The following is an 18,389-nucleotide window of genomic DNA, read 5'->3' on the forward strand; positions in this document are numbered from 1 at the left end:
TTTGCTTTCCATCCTTCACCTCCATGATCATCCAGACTGAGCTCTTGCCCTTGGGGAGGGTAAGTGGGATGATAGTGACATTTCCCAGAGTGGGTTCCCAGAATCACCATGTGGGGGAATCTTTCAGAACCTAACAGTTAGCATGATGTTTTCTGTCGGAACCCTCGATATCTAGGGGAAGATTGAGTTAAAGAGAGCTAGGTGGGTTCTCCTTCCACTTAAACTCCTCTGAGCCTTGGATAACCTGTGTGAGCTGCACAACCCAAATTGACTGCTTCCCAAGGTCTCACCACTTAGCCCGCATGGCAGCCACATGGTACCCAGAGGGCCTTGGAAAAGCTAGGTTGTCTTCCCACTCAGACTTTGTTTCATGACTCCTGCACCTGGGGGAGGCTACATCTGTGGCTTTCCACTTGGCTGGATCCTGTCACTGCCTGACAGGGTTTCCAGAGAGAACCTGAGCAAGGTTGGGCCGTTCCCTCCTCTGGGTGACCTCTGACTTGTCTTACCTGATTATTGGCCTTGCCAGAATATGGGACTGTCCTCCATCTCCTTGTCATGGCTTCTATCCCTGGACACCCTCCCTGCCACTCAGGACAGCTTATGGAGCTGGGATCTACTGCCTGAGCCTCCAGCGAGGTCAGAGCTGCCTGCCACCAGGGAGCAGGCTGCATCTTCCGCACCCCTTGGTGGAACGTGGGCAACAGAATCTGGCAGAGGAAGCCATAAGGGGGCAGATTCAGATGACCTGCTGTCATATGAGTGGCTCCCAGGAGCCAAAGTTTGGGGGTGGGGGTGGCACACACAGCCTGTTTGCTGTCTGTTCACTGATTGGATTTCATCTGTGTGTTGGTGAGCAAGTGCTTCCCCTCCCCCACTCTGGCCATGCCTGGACATCTTAGGCACTGCCAGAAGGCACAAGGGTCTCTTGACGGGGGACCAGATGACTCGGGGGAGCCTGGGAGGACTGGATCTGAATCCTGAGTTCCCCTCACCCCCACTTCCCCCACACACACATTGCACTGGTTCCTCTTCTCCCAGCAAAGAGTCCCCAGCACCCATCCAGCCCCATCCGGCCTCCTCCTGTGCACTCTTCCCCTGAGACCCCCAGGCTGACCCTCTCCCATGGCTTCTCTCCCTCTGTCCTGCCTCTCCACCCAACAGAAAGCGCCTTCAGTCGAAGAGTAGAAGGCAAAGCACAAAACCACTTTGAAGAGACCAATAGCAGTTCGCAAAACTCCAGCGGTGAGTGTGCCGGGGACAGTGAGTGGCCAAGCTGCCGCCACCGTCCTCCGTGGCAAGTGCCTGTGGGCCAGAATCTTCTGTGCATGAGGGGGAGGGGGCTGGGCAGGGGCACAGAGGGAGAGCAGGGTGGGGCAGAGCACAGGGGGGCTCTTCTAACCCTCTTGGTCTCTTCTTCCCTGTGGAGAGAGGATGTCCCCCCTTCCCCAAACCCTGCCGGCCCAGCTGGGTCAGCCCAAGAGAGCCATTGCTGTGTTTTGAAGAGAAAATACAGCCTGTTTCTTTCAGGAGAGGCAAAGGGGGGGGGGGTGCTTAAAGAGAGCTCTAAGCTGGGCACTGCTGGCTCACACCTGTAATCCTAGCTACTCGGGAGACTGAGATCTGAGGATCGCAGTTCAAAGCCAGCCGGGGCAGTCCCTGAGACTCTGAGCTACAATAAGCTACTCAGAAAAAGCTGAAAGTGGCCCTGTGGCTGAAGTGGTAGAGTGCTAGCCTTGAGCAAAAAGGAGGTCAGGGACAGCTCCCACATGTGGGCCCTGAGTTCGAGCCCTGGGACCAGCATCAAAAGGAGAGAGAGACAAAGCTCTGAACTGGGAGCCAGAGGCCCCCACTTTGGACCTGAGACCAGCGGAATCGAGATCCCTTTCCAGCCCCTGCAGCTCCGTGGCTTGGCCTGAGGTGTCCCGCGGGTGTCTGGTGCCCCCTGATGGCTGCCTGGTCCCCGACCCTGACAGAGCCCTGGAGCCTTTGGAATGGCAGCTTTGGGAACCACCCTCCACCTTCACCTTCCCCGCACCCCCTCCCACCAGGGCTGAGCATGACAAGCAGACTCTGTGACAGCCAGGGCAGGGACCGCTCTTCTGCCGCCCTTCTGGTTGCCTGCGTGGCACCCATTCACAGTCTCTCGCGCAGTTGAATTCACCGAATCCTGGCTATGGGGCTGGGCTGGGCACTAGCTAGTGTAGACGGGGTGAACTCGGCTCGGGCATCAGGGACTTGGTCCACAGACTACTAGCTGGAGGCTTGCGCGTGGTCATAACAGTTCCAGCTTTGCCCAAGCCCAAGTTTGAACCCACCTTCCCTGCTGATGGCCTTGAAGGCCTCCCCACGGAACAATCTCCGTGGTCCTGAAGGCCTCCCACGGACCACACACTGCAACCTGAGCCGCTTTGGGTGGCTGGGTGGCTTGGTTTGGTTTTCGTTGCATAGTAAACCCAAAATGGTGGGTCTCTGCTCCCTGGGGAAGGAAGGACCTGAGCTTTTAGATAATGTCACCCTTACCTCCTCTCCCACGGGCAGCCTCAGGGGCCGAACACCAGTCAGGGGCAACATGGTTGAGCAAGTCTCCCCGCCTGGCCTGCCTTGGACCCCCTGCCAAGCCATGCTGCACCCCCTGTGCCTCTCCTGCCACCAGAGCTGCCATTCAGAGTCGGGAGCAACGCTGCCAAATGCTGCTGCCCACTAGCAGTCACTGTTTATTGAGCGCTTACTATGTGCCTGGCATGTGTTCTGAGTTTATGTGTCTTATTTGTGTTCATCCTTGCCACAACTCCAGGGGTGGTGGGATGGGGAGGGGAAGGGAGGAAGGGGCCTCAGTGTCAATGTGATTGTTATCCCTACTATGTGGATTAGGAAACTGAGGCTCGGCAGGGGCCAGTTGTAACCCCAGGGTGCCCCCAGATGAAAGTGATGGAGCCAGGACTCTTCTACCTACTTCATCTTGGCCTACTTTGCTGCATGCTAGATTAGAGGCTTGACAGCCCAGGCCTCCAGCAGTGCCAGACGGCAGGAGAGGAGAGGGGAGGCACTCAGAAAGTAGTAGCATGTCTTGCTGCTCAGGTGATTGGCACCAAACATCCTATTCCCCCCCCCCCCCCCAGAACCCAGACACAGCTTCCAGGGCCCTGCTCCAAGCTGGGCAGCCACTCATGCATACTCTCCTCCCTTCCTCCCTTAGGGGTCCTGTGTGCTCACTGTCAGAAATGAGGGTATCCTAGAGGAGTGGCCCTGCCTAATCTTGTCCTGCCTGGCGGCCTCAGCACCCAAGAGAAACATTACTTTCTCTAAAGGTTGTGGCTTCATGCCAACACCTTACCCAGTTTGTACACTCGGCTGCCAGATATTCCCCACTCTACTTGCTTGTTGGGCAAGAAGAAACATCATGGGTCAGACCTGATAGTGCATGCATGTAATCCCAGCCCTTGGAAGGCTAAGACAGGAGTATTGTAAGTCTAAGGCCAGCCTGGGCTACACAGCTAGACTCTGAATCCAGAGAGGAGAGAGAGAGAGCAATCACAGAAGAACAGGACTGGAAGAGAGTAAGCTAAACTGTTTCTTTTTTGCAGAAACTACAAGTCCCCTGATTTCCAACCCTTTCCCTCTCCTGCAGAGTAAGTGGCGATCCCATCTCGGGGAGGGGCTGGCAAGGGCCAGGCAGGGCAGGGAATGAATGCAACCGGCCTCCCAGGGCTCTGACCTGGGCTACTGTGGGGAGAGGCCTTGGGCCAGGCTCCCGGACAGGCGTAGCAACTGAGGGAGGCCACCAAAGGCCACAGTGCCAGGCGGGTAGAGGAATAGGAGAGGCAGGATGAAGCCCTGAGCTCCCAGCTGCCTGAGGTGGCCCAGGCCGGGCACAGCCCTTCCTCCCAATCCTGGCCATCCAGAAAGCCTCAGGATGCCTCTTCCGAGCCCGTCTCCCATCTGCTGCCCTCCTTTTCTTCTTTCCTCGTTCTCTCATTCCCCCGCCCCCCCCCCACACACACATCTTTTTCTCTTTCTTTCGTTAGTTTTTCTGCTTTTTTCCCCTTTATCCATCCTCATCTCTGCCAGGTCCTTTTGCACTCATTCCTCTTCTTCCAGGCCACACGCCCCTTCGCCCATCCTGCGGCTCCTTCCTTCTTCCTGCCTTTCCCAGCCGGCTCCACCTCCCATATTCTTCCCTGGCTATTTTCCCTCCCTGTGCTGTTTGTTGTCTGTTTGTTTTCTTGGTTTCTGTTTTTTATTGTTGTTGTTCATTCATGTGTTCACCTGGCAAACAGCTACCTTTGTGGGTTCCACAGGCAGAGAGCCGGGTTGTGAAAACCCTGTGGGCACGGCCTCTGCCCTCGGCGAACTCTTGGTTCCTGCTGGTGTCCTCTCCCTCACCTCCACATGCCTGGCACATGCTGGGCACACAGTAAGCACTCAATAAATAACCACTCCGATGGGTTAAACCGTCTCTGCCTGCACATCTCCCTCTCTCCATCGCCCCTGCCTTTCTCCAGCCTCTCCCTGACTGGTTTAGTAACAAGAGAGTGGACAGGCTGGGCCAAGAGCCCCAATCTGCACCTTTGGCCCCCTCCCCCAACTTCCAAAGCCACCTTCAGCCCAGCAAAGGGGCGTCTGGGTTTGTGCTGCCCTCACGCGCTGCCTCGTCTCCCCAGAGCCCTACACGTGTGGCGCCTGTGGCATCCAGTTCCAGTTCTACAACAACCTGCTGGAGCACATGCAGTCCCACGCAGGTAAGCAACCCTCGTGGCTTCCTGCAGAGGGGACACAGCCTGAGCCCCATCTGGGAAACTACGCCCTCTAGGGAAATGGTCACAGCATGCAGAACCTGCCCTCGGGAGTGGGTAGCTCGATGGGGGGTCCGGGAATGCCAGCAGGAGGTTGGAGTTGAAGGATGCTTTCTGGAGGTTGAGACTCCTGGGCTGGGCCTGAAGCCCGTGAAACACACTGAGACAGGAATTGGGCGTGGTTGGAGGTCAGGTTGAACTGAGGCAGGGGAGTGGCAAGGCCAGCCAGTGGCTGCCTAAGGCAGAAGGCCTGGTCATCCCAGCCCTGGCCCTGCACTGCACACTCTCCAGGCCAGAAGCACTGTGTTCACACTGGAACAAGATGGCGGTGACCAGGAGGGCCATTGCAGTGCAGATTGCTAGGCCCCACTGAGACTTCTGGTACTGCAGGCCTAGGACCCCAGGGTTGCCTTTCGGGGGACAGACTGTGGCCCTCCATTGGTTCTCCTGGCCCAGATGTGCATCTTCCAGGCCCAACGCTTCAGGCTTTCCCCAGGGTGATATTCCCTAGTGACACCTATCCAGTTCCTATCCAGCGAGGTAAAGAACCCACAACCCCAGTGGTTTCTCACATTCTGGCCTGGTGACTCAGACCTTGACCCTCTTGTGCCTCCACCTTCACCTTCCTTTAGAGGCCTCATGTCCCATGACTGGTGGATGGGGAAGGGCCTTTGAGGAAGGCACCTAAGTGTCAATTCAGACAGTCTTCAGTGACACGTTGTAAATGAATACGGCAAATTCCAGAGGTGGGAAATGGTTACACGGCCTGAATCCATGAGGAATGCACCAGAGGTACTTTCCAGGGACACTGAAAAAGGAAACACAAACTTGGTGTTGGGGCCCGTTAGCCACCCCTGCGCTTGTTCCTCGGGTAATCTTGAGAGGCATTAGAAATAATATGTGAAGCCAGGTCTGGTGGTTCGTGCCTGTAATCCCAGCATGTGGAAGGCTGAAGCAAAAGGATCATGGGTTAGAGGCCAGCATGGATGACATAGCAAGACCTCAGGAGAAGGAAAAGAAATCTGGGGGACAAAATGCCCAGGATCCACTGTTGTTATCGCTGTCTTTATTTGTGTGTGTCTTTCTACAATTTATAAATCTTTGACTCAATCCTCTAGATCTGGCCTGATGAGCAGACTGTTTCAGGACAGAGCCTCTCTTATGCATGTGCTGTGCTATTAGCATAGCCTTGATTCCTTCTGCTTGTTTCTCCCTGGTGTGTATGGGTGTGCATTAGATCTGCCTCATATATTACTGTGTGCTGTGTACTGTCCATGCTGGGCACTAGGCACAGTACCCACGGTGTACTAGTCATTCATTCCCATGGCCTTTGGAGAAGCTTATTTTTTTATTTCTAATGAACTCTTTAAAATCAGGACTGAGGCCTGAGTGACAGGCTGACACCTGAGCTCCAGTTCCTCTCTGTGACTTGTTTGTCTGGGTGGAAACTGACCGCATCTCTCAAACAAAGACATGCAGACCCCAAGTCCTTTGCATCTGAGCTTAGTCTTGGCTGCCTGTGACTCCCGGCCTCCCCCCTGACTTGGCTCTCGGCCACACCCTCCAACGGAAGACTTCAGGGAATCAGACGTGCCCCCACCCTCTGCAGGAACTAGAAGCTCTGGGCTCATGACAGTACTGAGTCCTAAGCAGTTCCATCCCCGACACCCACAGTCCTCTCCAAAGCCTGGGCCCTCCACTGTCCTCTGCTATCCTGGTTTCCTGGTTGGCTTCCAATGTTTTCCCAGCCTCTGGTAGTTGGAGAGAGAGAGGGGAGAGGGAGGGAACTGAGGCTATTAAAATGCAAATGGGGACCAAGCCTGGAAGTAGCTCCTCCTCTCCAGGTATCTAGCCTGGTCTCCTCAGGAACTGTGCTTGTCAGTTCTGGTCCAGGGAAATGCCTCCCCGCAATCCAGCACAAAGCCAGGCCGAATCCCAGCCTGGCTGAAGCAGGATTAAAGGATTGGCCCTGTGGAGGGAAATTAAGCGTCCTGAGCTGAGCAGTTCACAGCGCGGCTGATAAAGGAGGATCAGCCTCCAATAAAGCCAATCTCATTAAGAGGCTGTGAATGGCACAGGCTAATTCTCCCTAATAAACTTCCCCTCGTAGTACTGCGGGGACCTGTCTGCCCTGGTGACAGTTCAGCAGCCTTGTTGACAGTAACGATACTAAGGAATGATAGCCTTCGTTAGTAAGAGCTTGCACACGTTGAGGCACAGTACTCGGGACTCCCCGTGGGTAGCTAGATCAGCTGTTCCCTGTGAGTGGCTGACACTGTCATACCTTTACCCACACGAAGGACCAAGGCTCGGAGGACAGCACTGGCCCTGTGTCAGTCACACCACGTCATGAAAACATGTGGCCACTGACCTTCAGAGTTCTGTGCGGAAATGGAGGCCCCAAGTGGTCAAGTTGCCTGGGGTTATGAGATCACCTCTGGGGATGAAGAACAGAGCTCTTGCCATAGGGGGTGGCCCCATGGCTGTAAGTGGAGATGACCCCTTCAAGGTCACCCATCCAGCCCCTTGTTAAGGCCCAGTCAGGATGGAAGCGTGGTGACTCCCAGAACAAGTGACCAGGGTAGTTCTGGTTTAGCATGCTGGCGGTGGCCAGCCCTGGCTTCCATCTCTCAGAGACACCTCACTACTCTGGGCTTCAGTTTTCTTGTCTGTGAAGAGGAATCACAGGACTTTAGGTGGCCGGGTGCTGCTGGCTCAGGCCCATCCACAGTCACACATGAGGCTGAGACCTGGAGGATTGTGGTTCCAAGTCAACATGGGCAGAAAAGTCTGAGACACTCCATCTCCTATTAAGGAGCAAAATGCCAGACTTGGGGTGTAGCTCAAGTGGTTTGATATCATCGAAGGGGTATGATACCATCCTTTCAATGCAAAATAAAGAATTATGAGGCAGGAAAAGTGCGAGCAGAGGTAAAGTTGATTTGAAAGTAAGAGTAAGGATCCAGGGAAACTGAGGAAAACCTTTTAGTTACTGGCAGATCCCGCACTGGGGCTAGGAAGAGGAGAGTACTCTGTGAGAGAGCAAGAAGTGGGACCCCTAAATACCCCTTTGGGGCAAGTCTCAGCTGTTCTGGCATCTGATTGGCTCACTGCCCTCCTCACCCCACAGGGAGGGTTTTCTGCCCCTTGCCAGAGTCTGCTTAACCCACTGTAAGGCAATCAAAATGTTTCAGGAACTGTCAGACCAGAAGCTCCCTCCCCAGCATGCACTTCTGCAGCCCTGCCCTTCCTACACACACACTGCAAATGGCTGGCTTTCCTTCTGTTTTTTTGCCTTTACTTGAATTCTACATATATGGAGTTCTTGAGTATTCTTTTATCTCTAACTTATTGCCCTTTGCCTGTTTTTTTCCATACTGGGATTTGGACTCAAGCTTGCCTGCTCAGCTGCCATTTTACCCCTTGAGCCGTGCTTTTTGCTAGTTCGGTGGAGATGGCGTCACATGGACTTTTCTGCCTGGGCTGTCCTGGATGTACCATCCACTCGTTCTCATCCTCCTGAATAGCTTGGATCACGGGCATGAACTACTTACTTAGCATACTTTTGTTCGTTCGTATTCAGTGATTAGTAATTCCTTCATAGCATTAAACAATGTGCCATTATTTAGATAGGTCACGGTTTACTCATTCCCCCAACTGATGGATATTTAGGTCTCTGTTTTCTGGCTATGATGAATAAAGCTGTCCTTGTCTGGACATGTGTTTCGTTTTCTTGAGTCTGTACCCACGAGATGCTGGGTGGAGAGAGGACATGCTGAGATGAGGTTTGGGCTGCCAGGTCACATGAGAACCGTGTTGGCCACTGTGTTTTTGAGGTTCTGATGTTTCTCCAGTCTGGCCCATGCCACCTCTTCCTTGTGGCACTCACCAACCCTCCCCTGACTCTCGTTCTCATCTTACTGGTCTGCTCCCTCTTGCCCTTCGTGATAATGCTATCCCCATTGTGCCTACAGCTGACAACGAAAACAACATCACCTCCAACCAGTCCCGATCTCCACCTGCCGTCGTGGAAGAGAAGTGGAAACCTCAGGCCCAGAGGAATAGCGCCAACAACAGTAGGTCTCCTGGGCAAGGACTCGAGCCGGGACCCCGAGCGGTCCTGAGGCTCCTGCTGTGGTATTCCACACTCACCCCTATTCCCTCCACCTGTGTCTCCTGTGGGGCCAAAGGTGACAGGCACACAGCAGCTTCCAGGGCACACTCCCACTCAAGACCTCACTGCAGAAGTCCTTAACACACAAGGTGAGCAGAGGGAGGCATTTTTTTAATTATGCTTAGATAGTACCAGTTAGCAGCACCAGGATTGCAACCAGAGCCCACGTGTCCATGATGTCTGTGGGCTACACCTTCCTGACGCTGACCCAGCCTATTTTACTCGCTGAAGATTCCTATTTTAACAGCAATTCATGTATTGAGGAAGAAGTGAGACTAGTTGTGATCACAAGCCTAGGTAATGACACCGACGGCACACGTGTTACACACTCACCCCTAAGTACCATTCCCATACCTGTGGCAGGCATTACTAATCAGTTGCAAAACTTTATCCCTGTGAGACTGACACGTGTGAGAAGCAGCCTGTCATGCCAACATGTGCATGAGATAAAATGTGTTATCCCTAATACCTGATTGATGTTTAGACTACTAAGCTACTACCAGAGCATGCACCCTAGAAATGCCAGAATGAATCTGTTCTCTCTCTCTCTCTTTCTCTCTCTCTTCCCCTCCCCCCCCTCTCTCTGTCTTCCTGGCAGCCACAAGCAGCGGTCTACCACCCAACAGCATGATCCCAGAGAAGGAGCGGCAGAACATCGCCGAGCGTCTGCTGCGGGTCATGTGTGCTGACCTGGGGGCTCTGAGCGTAGTCAGTGGGAAGGAGTTCCTCAAGTTAGCCCAGACCTTGGTGGACAGCGGTGCCCGCTATGGAGCCTTCTCAGTCACCGAGATCCTGGGCAACTTTAACACGCTGGCGCTGAAGCACCTGCCTCGCATGTACAACCAGGTGAAGGTGAAGGTGACCTGTGCCCTGGGCAGCAACGCCTGCCTGGGTATCGGCGTCACCTGCCACTCGCAGAGCGTCGGTCCCGACTCCTGCTACATCCTTACGGCCTACCAGGCCGAGGGCAACCACATCAAGAGCTATGTGCTGGGCGTGAAGGGCGCGGACATCCGCGACAGCGGCGACCTGGTGCACCACTGGGTGCAGAACGTGCTGTCGGAGTTCGTGATGTCGGAGATCCGGACGGTGTACGTGACAGACTGCCGCGTGAGCACGTCGGCTTTCTCGAAGGCCGGCATGTGCCTTCGCTGCTCGGCCTGTGCCTTGAACTCGGTGGTGCAGAGCGTGCTGAGCAAGCGGACGCTGCAGGCCCGCAGCATGCACGAGGTCATCGAGCTGCTCAACGTGTGCGAGGACCTGGCGGGCTCCACGGGCCTCGCCAAGGAGACCTTTGGGTCCCTGGAGGAGACATCGCCACCACCCTGCTGGAACTCAGTGACGGACTCCCTGCTGCTGGTGCACGAACGCTATGAGCAGATCTGTGAGTTCTACAGCCGGGCGAAGAAGATGAACCTCATCCAGAGCCTCAACAAGCACCTGCTGAGCAACCTGGCCGCCATCCTGACGCCCGTGAAGCAGGCCGTCATCGAGCTGAGCAACGAGAGCCAGCCCACCCTGCAGCTCGTGCTGCCCACCTACGTCCGGCTGGAGAAACTGTTCACGGCCAAGGCCAACGATGCGGGGACCGTCAGCAAGCTCTGCCACCTCTTCCTGGAGGCGCTCAAAGAGAACTTCAAGGTGCACCCGGCCCACAAGGTGGCCATGATCCTGGACCCGCAACAGAAGCTGCGGCCCGTGCCGCCCTACCAGCACGAGGAGATCATCGGCAAGGTCTGCGAACTCATCAACGAGGTGAAGGAATCCTGGACGGAGGAGGCCGACTTCGAACCCACTGCCAAGAAGCCCCGCTCTGCCGCCGGTGAGCACCCCGCCGCTCAGGAGGACGACCGGCTAGGGAAGAATGAAGTGTACGATTACCTGCAGGAACCCCTTTTTCAGGCCACCCCTGATCTCTTCCAGTACTGGTCATGTGTGACCCAAAAGCACACAAAACTGGCCAAGCTGGCCTTCTGGCTGCTGGCCGTTCCCGCTGTGGGAGCTCGAAGTGGGTGTGTAAATATGTGTGAGCAGGCACTTCTCATCAAAAGGAGGCGGCTACTCAGCCCAGAAGATATGAACAAGCTCATGTTTCTGAAATCCAACATGCTTTAAGATGCAGCTTCAGAAATTAAACAAAAAAAAAAAACTTTAAAGAAAAAAAGACAAGAGAACGTTAGGGAAGGAAAAATTAAAAGAAACACAACACTGTCACAAAGGAAAGGAATTTAAGTTCTAAACACTGTGGACCTCATTATAAACACCCCCTCCCCCAGGAAACTTAAGTGCTTTTTTTCCCCCATGTATGTGTGTGTGCACGTATGTCCACACCCACGCGTGTGTCCAAACATTCAGGCCACGGGTGTGGGGCATAGGGCAGGCTTCACCCTCAGCTACTGGCCAGAGAAGCTCCACACACGTATGTGCACACACATACAACCCTAGTGCGCATGCGCATGCCTGCTCACAGGTGTGTGCACCCGGTTGGATGTGTCAGGAAAGCCGGAAAGAGGGAGATGGTTCACCTTTTCTCCAGCACGGGCTCTGTAGAAGGAAGGACTCTGTTTTCAGGTGCGCAGATTGGGAGAAGCCAATACAGGGTGTGCAGTTGGTCGGGTGGCTGAGATCCCAAGTGAGCGACCCAATGGTCCCTGTCCTTCCATCTCCCTCCCCATCCCCTGACTCCCCACCCCCTCCCCCACCCCAGCTGCTCTGCCATGGATTCTCCAAACTGCATTCGATGGACAGTTTCTGCACTGGACTTTGTTTCTCGTTCACCTTCAGGGCATTGAGCTGCTGTCTGTCTTGGTGACTCCGTTCCAAGGTGTTCCCAGGGTGGGCAGCCGCTTTAGAAACACACCTATCTATCTCCCCTAAAATCAGGAAAGGAGACGTTCAAGGATATAAAAGCTGATGGTTTGCTTTTTAATGTAAGAGGCGGGGGAGACTTTTTTTCCCCCAGAGAAGTATAGCTAAATGTCTCCACTCAGTAATTTTTTCCAACACATGAGCAATGTTTTATCTTTTGGGGGTGGGTGGGTTGGGGTTCATTTTTGTTTTTTCACATTTGATTAAGACTCTGCTAGGAGGCACTGAATGTCTGTAACTTATGTTTCAGAGTTTTTCTATTGCTTTGTTTTTGACTTGGCCTCAAGTCTCACTGTAAACTAGCTCATCTCAGTGGTATGTTCGCTGTCGTAAGCTTTTTCTCATCCTTAGCTGGGAGAACAGTTCCGATCTCATGTTGTTCAGACAGCCGAGACTCAGCTCAGGATGGCGCTGGCTGGAGGCCAGGCTGGCTGGTTCCTCAAATGTGGGGTTTGGTGGAAACTGCAGGGAGCAGCATGCGGCCTAGGGGTCCTCTGAATGTAAGCAAAGACCCACCTACTGATTGGCTGTCGGTACCAGGATATCTTACTCCTGTACCCAGACTGCTCCAATCCTCACCTCATTCCAGGCCTTCCTGATCAGATCCACATTCACCTCTGCCACACCCCAGGCCCACAGTCTCTCCTCCCCCTCCCCCCGTCCTTGGAGTCCCAGGGCCTTTGTGGTGGGAGGGTTGTCCAAGCTCTGCGGTCTCACCAGGCCCGCAGGCCTCCACCCAGGGCAGCAGCTGAGCAGGGTACCTTGTGGTCTGGACAGTTGATGTCCAGAGGTGGACACATTCAACTTCATGCTGTGAAAGGGGTCACTCCTGACCTCCCTCCTGGCCCCCTCCCCCGGCCAGGAACAACTGAGCTTCTGCACACAGTCCCGATGCTGAGAAGTGACAAGGGGAAGATCGGCTGTGACCCCCATCCCCACACCTCACCCTGTCTCTAAGCTGCTGGTCTAACAGCCCTCCCGTGACCACGGCTCTGAGATGTTTGTGCTTGGGCTAAGAAGAGCCACCACTTGGGGGAAGGGAGGAGCATTTGCCAAGGTAACTTCTACCATCCTGGGGATTGGCTAGGACGGCACCCCTTTCCCAAGAATAAAGCATTACTCAACTGTGAGATACCTCGACTACAAAAAAGCACTGTACAGCCCTCTCCCGCTGAGTCCCCCCAATAGGATGGGGGTAAAGGTGGTTTAGAAACTCAAGAAGGCTTAGGATTGTGATTGTGGGTCCAGAATACTGTCCTCGGGAACCAGGCCTGCACACTTCACCTCATGAGAGAACACACCCAGCTCTCTCCTGCAGAGCCGTGGACACTGAAGCAAACCCAATGGGCCATTTCCACATTCACTCCAGCAAGCCATGGTCTCAGGAACACCCTTCAGACTCTCCTGGAGAATGTCGGCCTCTTGAGCTCAAGTCTCTCCATCAGAAGATCTTCTGTCAACAGGGACGGGGAATGGGAGGGGAGGCCAAGGCAGAAACCAGATGTCACTCCCTAGGGAATATGGAAACAGACAGGTTTTCCTGTTGGATCACCTCCTGGAAGATGAGCTATGGGTTGTCAATCAACAGATACCTCCAGTCTGGCTGGGCTGCCTGAGGTAGGGCCTTCACCAGTCGCTTGGATCCACGCAGGGAAGACAAGAGTTCCCCACCTGGTGTGGTCAGGGTTGCAGGGCCTTGGAGCCAGCCCTGACTCCCCTGGGAGCAGAGCGGAGCGGCACTGCTGGGCTGTCAGGGCAGCTGAGAATTTGGAAACAGGCATTCCGCACTCTTGCAAAGCCATTGGCCAAGCCTGGACGTGCAGTTAGAGTACTCCACATTCTCTTGTTTTGAAGCACGGGGATGCTGGCCTTCCAGAAGGAAAACTAGCGAGTCATGTTAAACTCAAGGTTTGAAATCTTGATTGTCACCAACTCTGGTTTCTTTGGTGTGTATGTGTGTGTGTGCTGGCGCTCTACCACAGGAGCCATACCTCCACTTCTTCTGGCTGTTTGATGGTTAATTGGAGATCTTAAGAGTCTCATTGGACTTCTCTGCCCCCGCTGGCTTCGAATAGTAATCCTCATAGTTCAGCCTCCTGTGTAGCTAGGATTCAGGTTTGGGCCCCCAGCTCCAGTTCTTTTGCACTTCAGTTCAGTACTTAGGACTTTCTCCGTGCCAATGCAAGTTTGATGTGAGTGCCACTGGGTTCTCCTGGGCAGCCTCACCTGCATAGATAAGGAGGTGATGGGCAGTCATTCCTTTCTGGTTCCCCAGACTCTCTTGTCACCAACAAGGCCATACCTCTCAAGCAGGCCATCCTTAAGGGCAAATCATGCTGCCACAGACAGCTGGATACAATCCAAAGATCTCACCAATCCAACCACTGGCTCCTCATTTCCAGCAATATCCACCTTACCAAACTCTAGCTCTGCCAAAGGACTGAGCCAGGCTCTTCCAGTTCATCCTCCTGGTGCCTGACCTGGCCTTGACCTTCAGAAGGATGTTCCTCAACTCCTTCCCAGCTCTACCACCACCCAAGGTCATTCCACAGACCTTTGAGGCACAAGAGACCAGGAAGTTGGGGCATTTTCTATTCTCTGCAATTCAAAATGGCTGTCCAACCACAGATACAGCTTCCCAGGACAAATGGCCTCTGTTTGGACATTCACAGACCCAAACTACATCTTCATTTAGCAGAGGGGAGGAGGGGGTACCCCCTCTTCTAATGTCAGTTTGTTATGCCAACAAAGCCCAAGCCAAGGACCACAGTGTCATAGGTGGCCTCTGATTCAGAGTGGCAGAATGGTCTCAGGTCTGAGGAGTGATGGTGTCATCCTGATGGATCAGCCAGCCTGGCTGTCCTGTTCCCAGCACGTAGGTCTACCCCCCATGCCCTCCCACCCGTGTCATTTAGAAACGAGGAAACAGCAGGTGCCACCTGAGCAAAACTGTCTGCCCTTCATTTCTTGGGGGCTTCCAGTACAGAAAACCTTCAAGTACATCAGGAGTGGGGACATAGTGCCACCATCCAGCTCAATACTTTCACCGTGGCATTGAGGTCTTGGCTGGAGGAAATGACACTGGGGCTCCCTGGTGAGAAGGGACCACAGTGACACTGTGGATGAGAAGTCACATATGCCCAGTGCTACAGGAAGGAGGTGTGACACCAACAGTAGAGGCTGACCAGGTCCGCTTTGCAGTTCCAGTGGTTTTCTCCTGTACCCTCAAGAAGCAGCAGAGAAGACATCGCAAATCCCATTTCCTGCAGTGAAGCTGAGCCTCCTCCCTGTTTCTGTGCCAGGCCTCCTGCCTCCCCTGGATTTATTAGGGTACACAGAAGTGTGAGCATCTGGAAAGATGTCAGTGATGCAGCTCAGACTCTGGGTCCATCTGGTCGCCAGAAGTTTGCAGTGATGGCAGAATGTGGATGGAGAAGGGAGGCCCCTGAGATGCTACCTGGACCTTGTCATCATGATGTCCTGGGTGAAGAGGAAGGCGTGGCTTGACGAGCCACCTCCCAGCTGTGCACTGGCCTTGGGACCAAGGCAACACCGCTGCCTCTGGGATGTACTAGAAGGAGGCTCCTGGGAAGGCCCGTGGTGCAGACAAACGGGAGGCCATATGAGGCTCAGGCTGGGCCCTGGAGACAGTAGATGGGGCCTCTGCCCACCTGGGCAGTGGCAGAGCTGGGAGGAGGCGCCCCCCCTCCCCTTTCACTGTGGCTAATGTTTGCTAGGCCAGTTTTGGTGAACCAATGATGACAGTGTTTTCCTCTTATGTTGACCTCCCATCTCCCCCTTTCGGGGTCTTCTCGGGGATTTTTTTGTTGTTGTTGCTGTTCTTTTCCTCCTTGTCTCATTTGGGTCTGAAGAAGGTGGTTAGAGGAGCCACGCTCACCAAGAGTCTGGTTCTGTATTCAGAGGCCCCTGGCTCCCGCTTTGGTGCTGGGCTGGTGGGGAAGTCGCTGTCCCACACAGCCCTGACCCATCAGGGCCCCACCCCCACCCCCAAGTATCCACTGAGCATCTTGACTCTTCGAACCAAAGTTCCTTAAAGGGGCCTAGGCCAGCCTTGTCCACAACCTCAGGGGCCTGGGATTCTCGTGGCACAGCCTGAAACCCTGGTTGGCACGGACCATGGCGTCTTGGGACCAGCTGGAAGGAAGGCTCTCCCCACACACAACCCAGGTGCCCACCGGGCTCCTGGTCAAGGACCCTTGCCCACCCAGCCAGGGTAGGTGACTTCCCACGCAGAGAATACGCATGTGGGCTGACGGGAGCTGGGCCTTGCCAGCCGAGAAAGAGCAGGAGCCACGCAGCAGGGGCTTCTAGACCCCAAGCATCAGGAAACCATTTTGTACAACCACCCGAAGCAGATATTTTTTAAGACGCGTAAGTTATTTTTTAGTTGTTTTTTCTGGATCCTACCTTTTCCTCCTGCCCTCCGTCCCCCCATCCCCCCACAGCCTCACGTCGGTGATTCCTTCACATCAGGTAAACCTTGAGAACGCCTTGGTGCCCCATCCTCCGTGACTTCCCCCCCCAACTCAGTGACCACGTGTGTGCACCCCCATCCTGTCTCCTTAGTTAAGACTTCCTAGGCAATACCATGGACACATCTGTGTCTCTCTTCGCGTACAAGAAACTCAAGTCATCTTTAAAATTTAAAAAAAAAAAATTACAAAAAAAAATTACAAAAAAAAAAAAACACCAAACACACACACACAAGAAAATATCTTTTTTAGGCCAGAGTTTTCTACAGGTATTAATGAATATTTTTCTTAATCCTTATAAGTTTTATGTGTTTAATATTTCTTAATACCGGTAGCATTAATTTATACTTTTGTAGCAACACAATATTTTTATAAACAGCCAGTGCTTGGCTCAAGTCTTCATGGGGGGTTAGGCAGGGTTATCTCGGGGACCCTGTGTACCATGTACTGTATTTAAAAAATAAAAAAATAAACAAAAACAAAGTCACTCTTGCTGTGTCAATTAACAAAAGATGTCTTTGGCGGTCTCCTGTATTGTTGGTGTGGACCCAACAGTTCTCTAAGGAGCCACATTGCATGGGGGTTGAGTTGACAGTTCTTGTTGTAATGCATAAGCCCCCGAGCCCAAATTTGAGGGTTCATTTAGAGTTTTCTGTGTGTCCTTTTGGATTTCTGTTGTTGTTGTTGTTGTTGTTTTACTTTGCTTTGGTACCATTTTCTCCATTTACAACCAAATCAGCCCCATGATGTTTTCAAACTTTCACTGATGTCAAATGGAGAAAAATTAAAAAAAAAAAAACAGGAAGAAAAAATGTTTTTACCAAGTAATAAAATTTTAAAAACTGAGCTGTTTAAATGTCACTGTTTTTTACCTGTCTGTTCTTGTCCAAAAAAAAAAAGAAAGAAAGAAAAGTGGAACACTCCCAGGGAGAAAAGGAAAGGTCCACTCGCTCCTTCAGCCTCCAAAAGCCCTGAGCCCAGGATTCAGTACCACCCCTCCCCCACCCCCTGAATTCTCCCATGATTCCCGGTTGGTTGTTCCCAAGGTGAAAACACATCCTTTTTAACGATTTTTGAGGATCAGTCGCTTCAAGGAGTTCATGTCCGTGTTGTATTTATGGTTTTACAATAAAAAGACCTTTAGGAAGCTCCAGTGTGCCCTGGTTTTTTTCTTGGGGTTGGGGTTGGGGTTGGTCCGTGCCATCCTCTTAGCAAGCAGGGTGAGGCGATGGATCAGAGAGGAGTCACCAGGGTGACATCTTGAATCCGGTGCCAAGGGGGACCCTGTGAGGTTGGCTTGTGGGCTCCTTATCGGTGAGTCATCCCAGCTCAGCTACTTTGATAGATAGGAAGCCATGGCCTGGTGTCAGCTGGCTTGTCGAACCTCCTCCCCTGGAGAAGAAGGGATGGATTTAACCTCCAGGTTCTGCAAACCCAGTGCCGGAAGCACACACTCTGGCCTGCCATCACGTGGACTCTCTGCCTTTCTATCAAAAGTCTTGGCCCCCTGAAAGGTGTGTATGCTTATACCACAGTTGGGGGGGGGGGGAGAAATCATTCATATCTTCCTTGGAAGAGAACCCAGTTCCCAGTGGCCTCAAAGTCTCAGCACCTTCCATTGTGAGCCCTGGCCACTTGCCCAGATCCCATCACATCATACATTCAAGGACCATCCATGCTTTTATTTTATTTTATTTTTTTAAGAAACTGAAGGCAGGCGGAGGGAGAAAAAGGTCCTACCAAAAGACCAGCTGTGGCCTGCACAGGACGTGGAGAAGGCAACTTGAAAGGCAGCTACTGCTCCAGAGCTTGTCATGGTAGACCTACACCTTGCTCTTAGGTAAGTGAATGGCAGAGCCCCTCTGCCCCTTTGCTTGATTCAGCTGTGGGCAACTGAACTCTAGGAGGTGGGGCCTCTCCCCTGGGTGCTTCTTGCCTGTGGAACCCAGGGATTGGATGACAATCAAAGGAGGTAGGCATAGCTGAGGATGGGAGTGAGGTGGGGGGGATGACTTCAGGCTTTTGAGGCCGTTGGCCCTGAACCCCTAGGCACACCAA

At 53.3% G+C, this 18,389-nt stretch overlaps 1 protein-coding gene across 14 annotated transcripts in view; it reads left to right on the forward strand.

Moving 5' to 3' along the window:
- The window catches only part of Znf618 (zinc finger protein 618), a 151,782-nt gene extending 135,229 nt beyond the window's left edge, over positions 1-16,553 (forward strand). For 9 of the 14 annotated variants that reach the window (XM_048339905.1, XM_048339874.1, XM_048339848.1 and 6 more), the window contains 5 exons: positions 1,162-1,245; positions 3,588-3,632; positions 4,665-4,742; positions 8,771-8,872; positions 9,569-16,553. In XM_048339905.1, coding sequence (XP_048195862.1) covers positions 1,162-1,245; positions 3,588-3,632; positions 4,665-4,742; positions 8,771-8,872; positions 9,569-11,085 — 1,826 coding nt within the window. In that variant the 3' untranslated portion in view covers positions 11,086-16,553. The remainder of the gene's footprint in view (positions 1-1,161; positions 1,246-3,587; positions 3,633-4,664; positions 4,743-8,770; positions 8,873-9,568) is intronic. The other 5 variants (XM_048339887.1, XM_048339936.1, XM_048339953.1 and 2 more) reach the window with 3 other exon arrangements.
- Positions 16,554-18,389: the final 1,836 nt, after the last annotated feature.

Source organism: Perognathus longimembris, chromosome 1 (assembly GCF_023159225.1).
Source record: "Perognathus longimembris pacificus isolate PPM17 chromosome 1, ASM2315922v1, whole genome shotgun sequence".
NCBI classification, from domain to species: domain Eukaryota; kingdom Metazoa; phylum Chordata; class Mammalia; order Rodentia; family Heteromyidae; genus Perognathus; species Perognathus longimembris.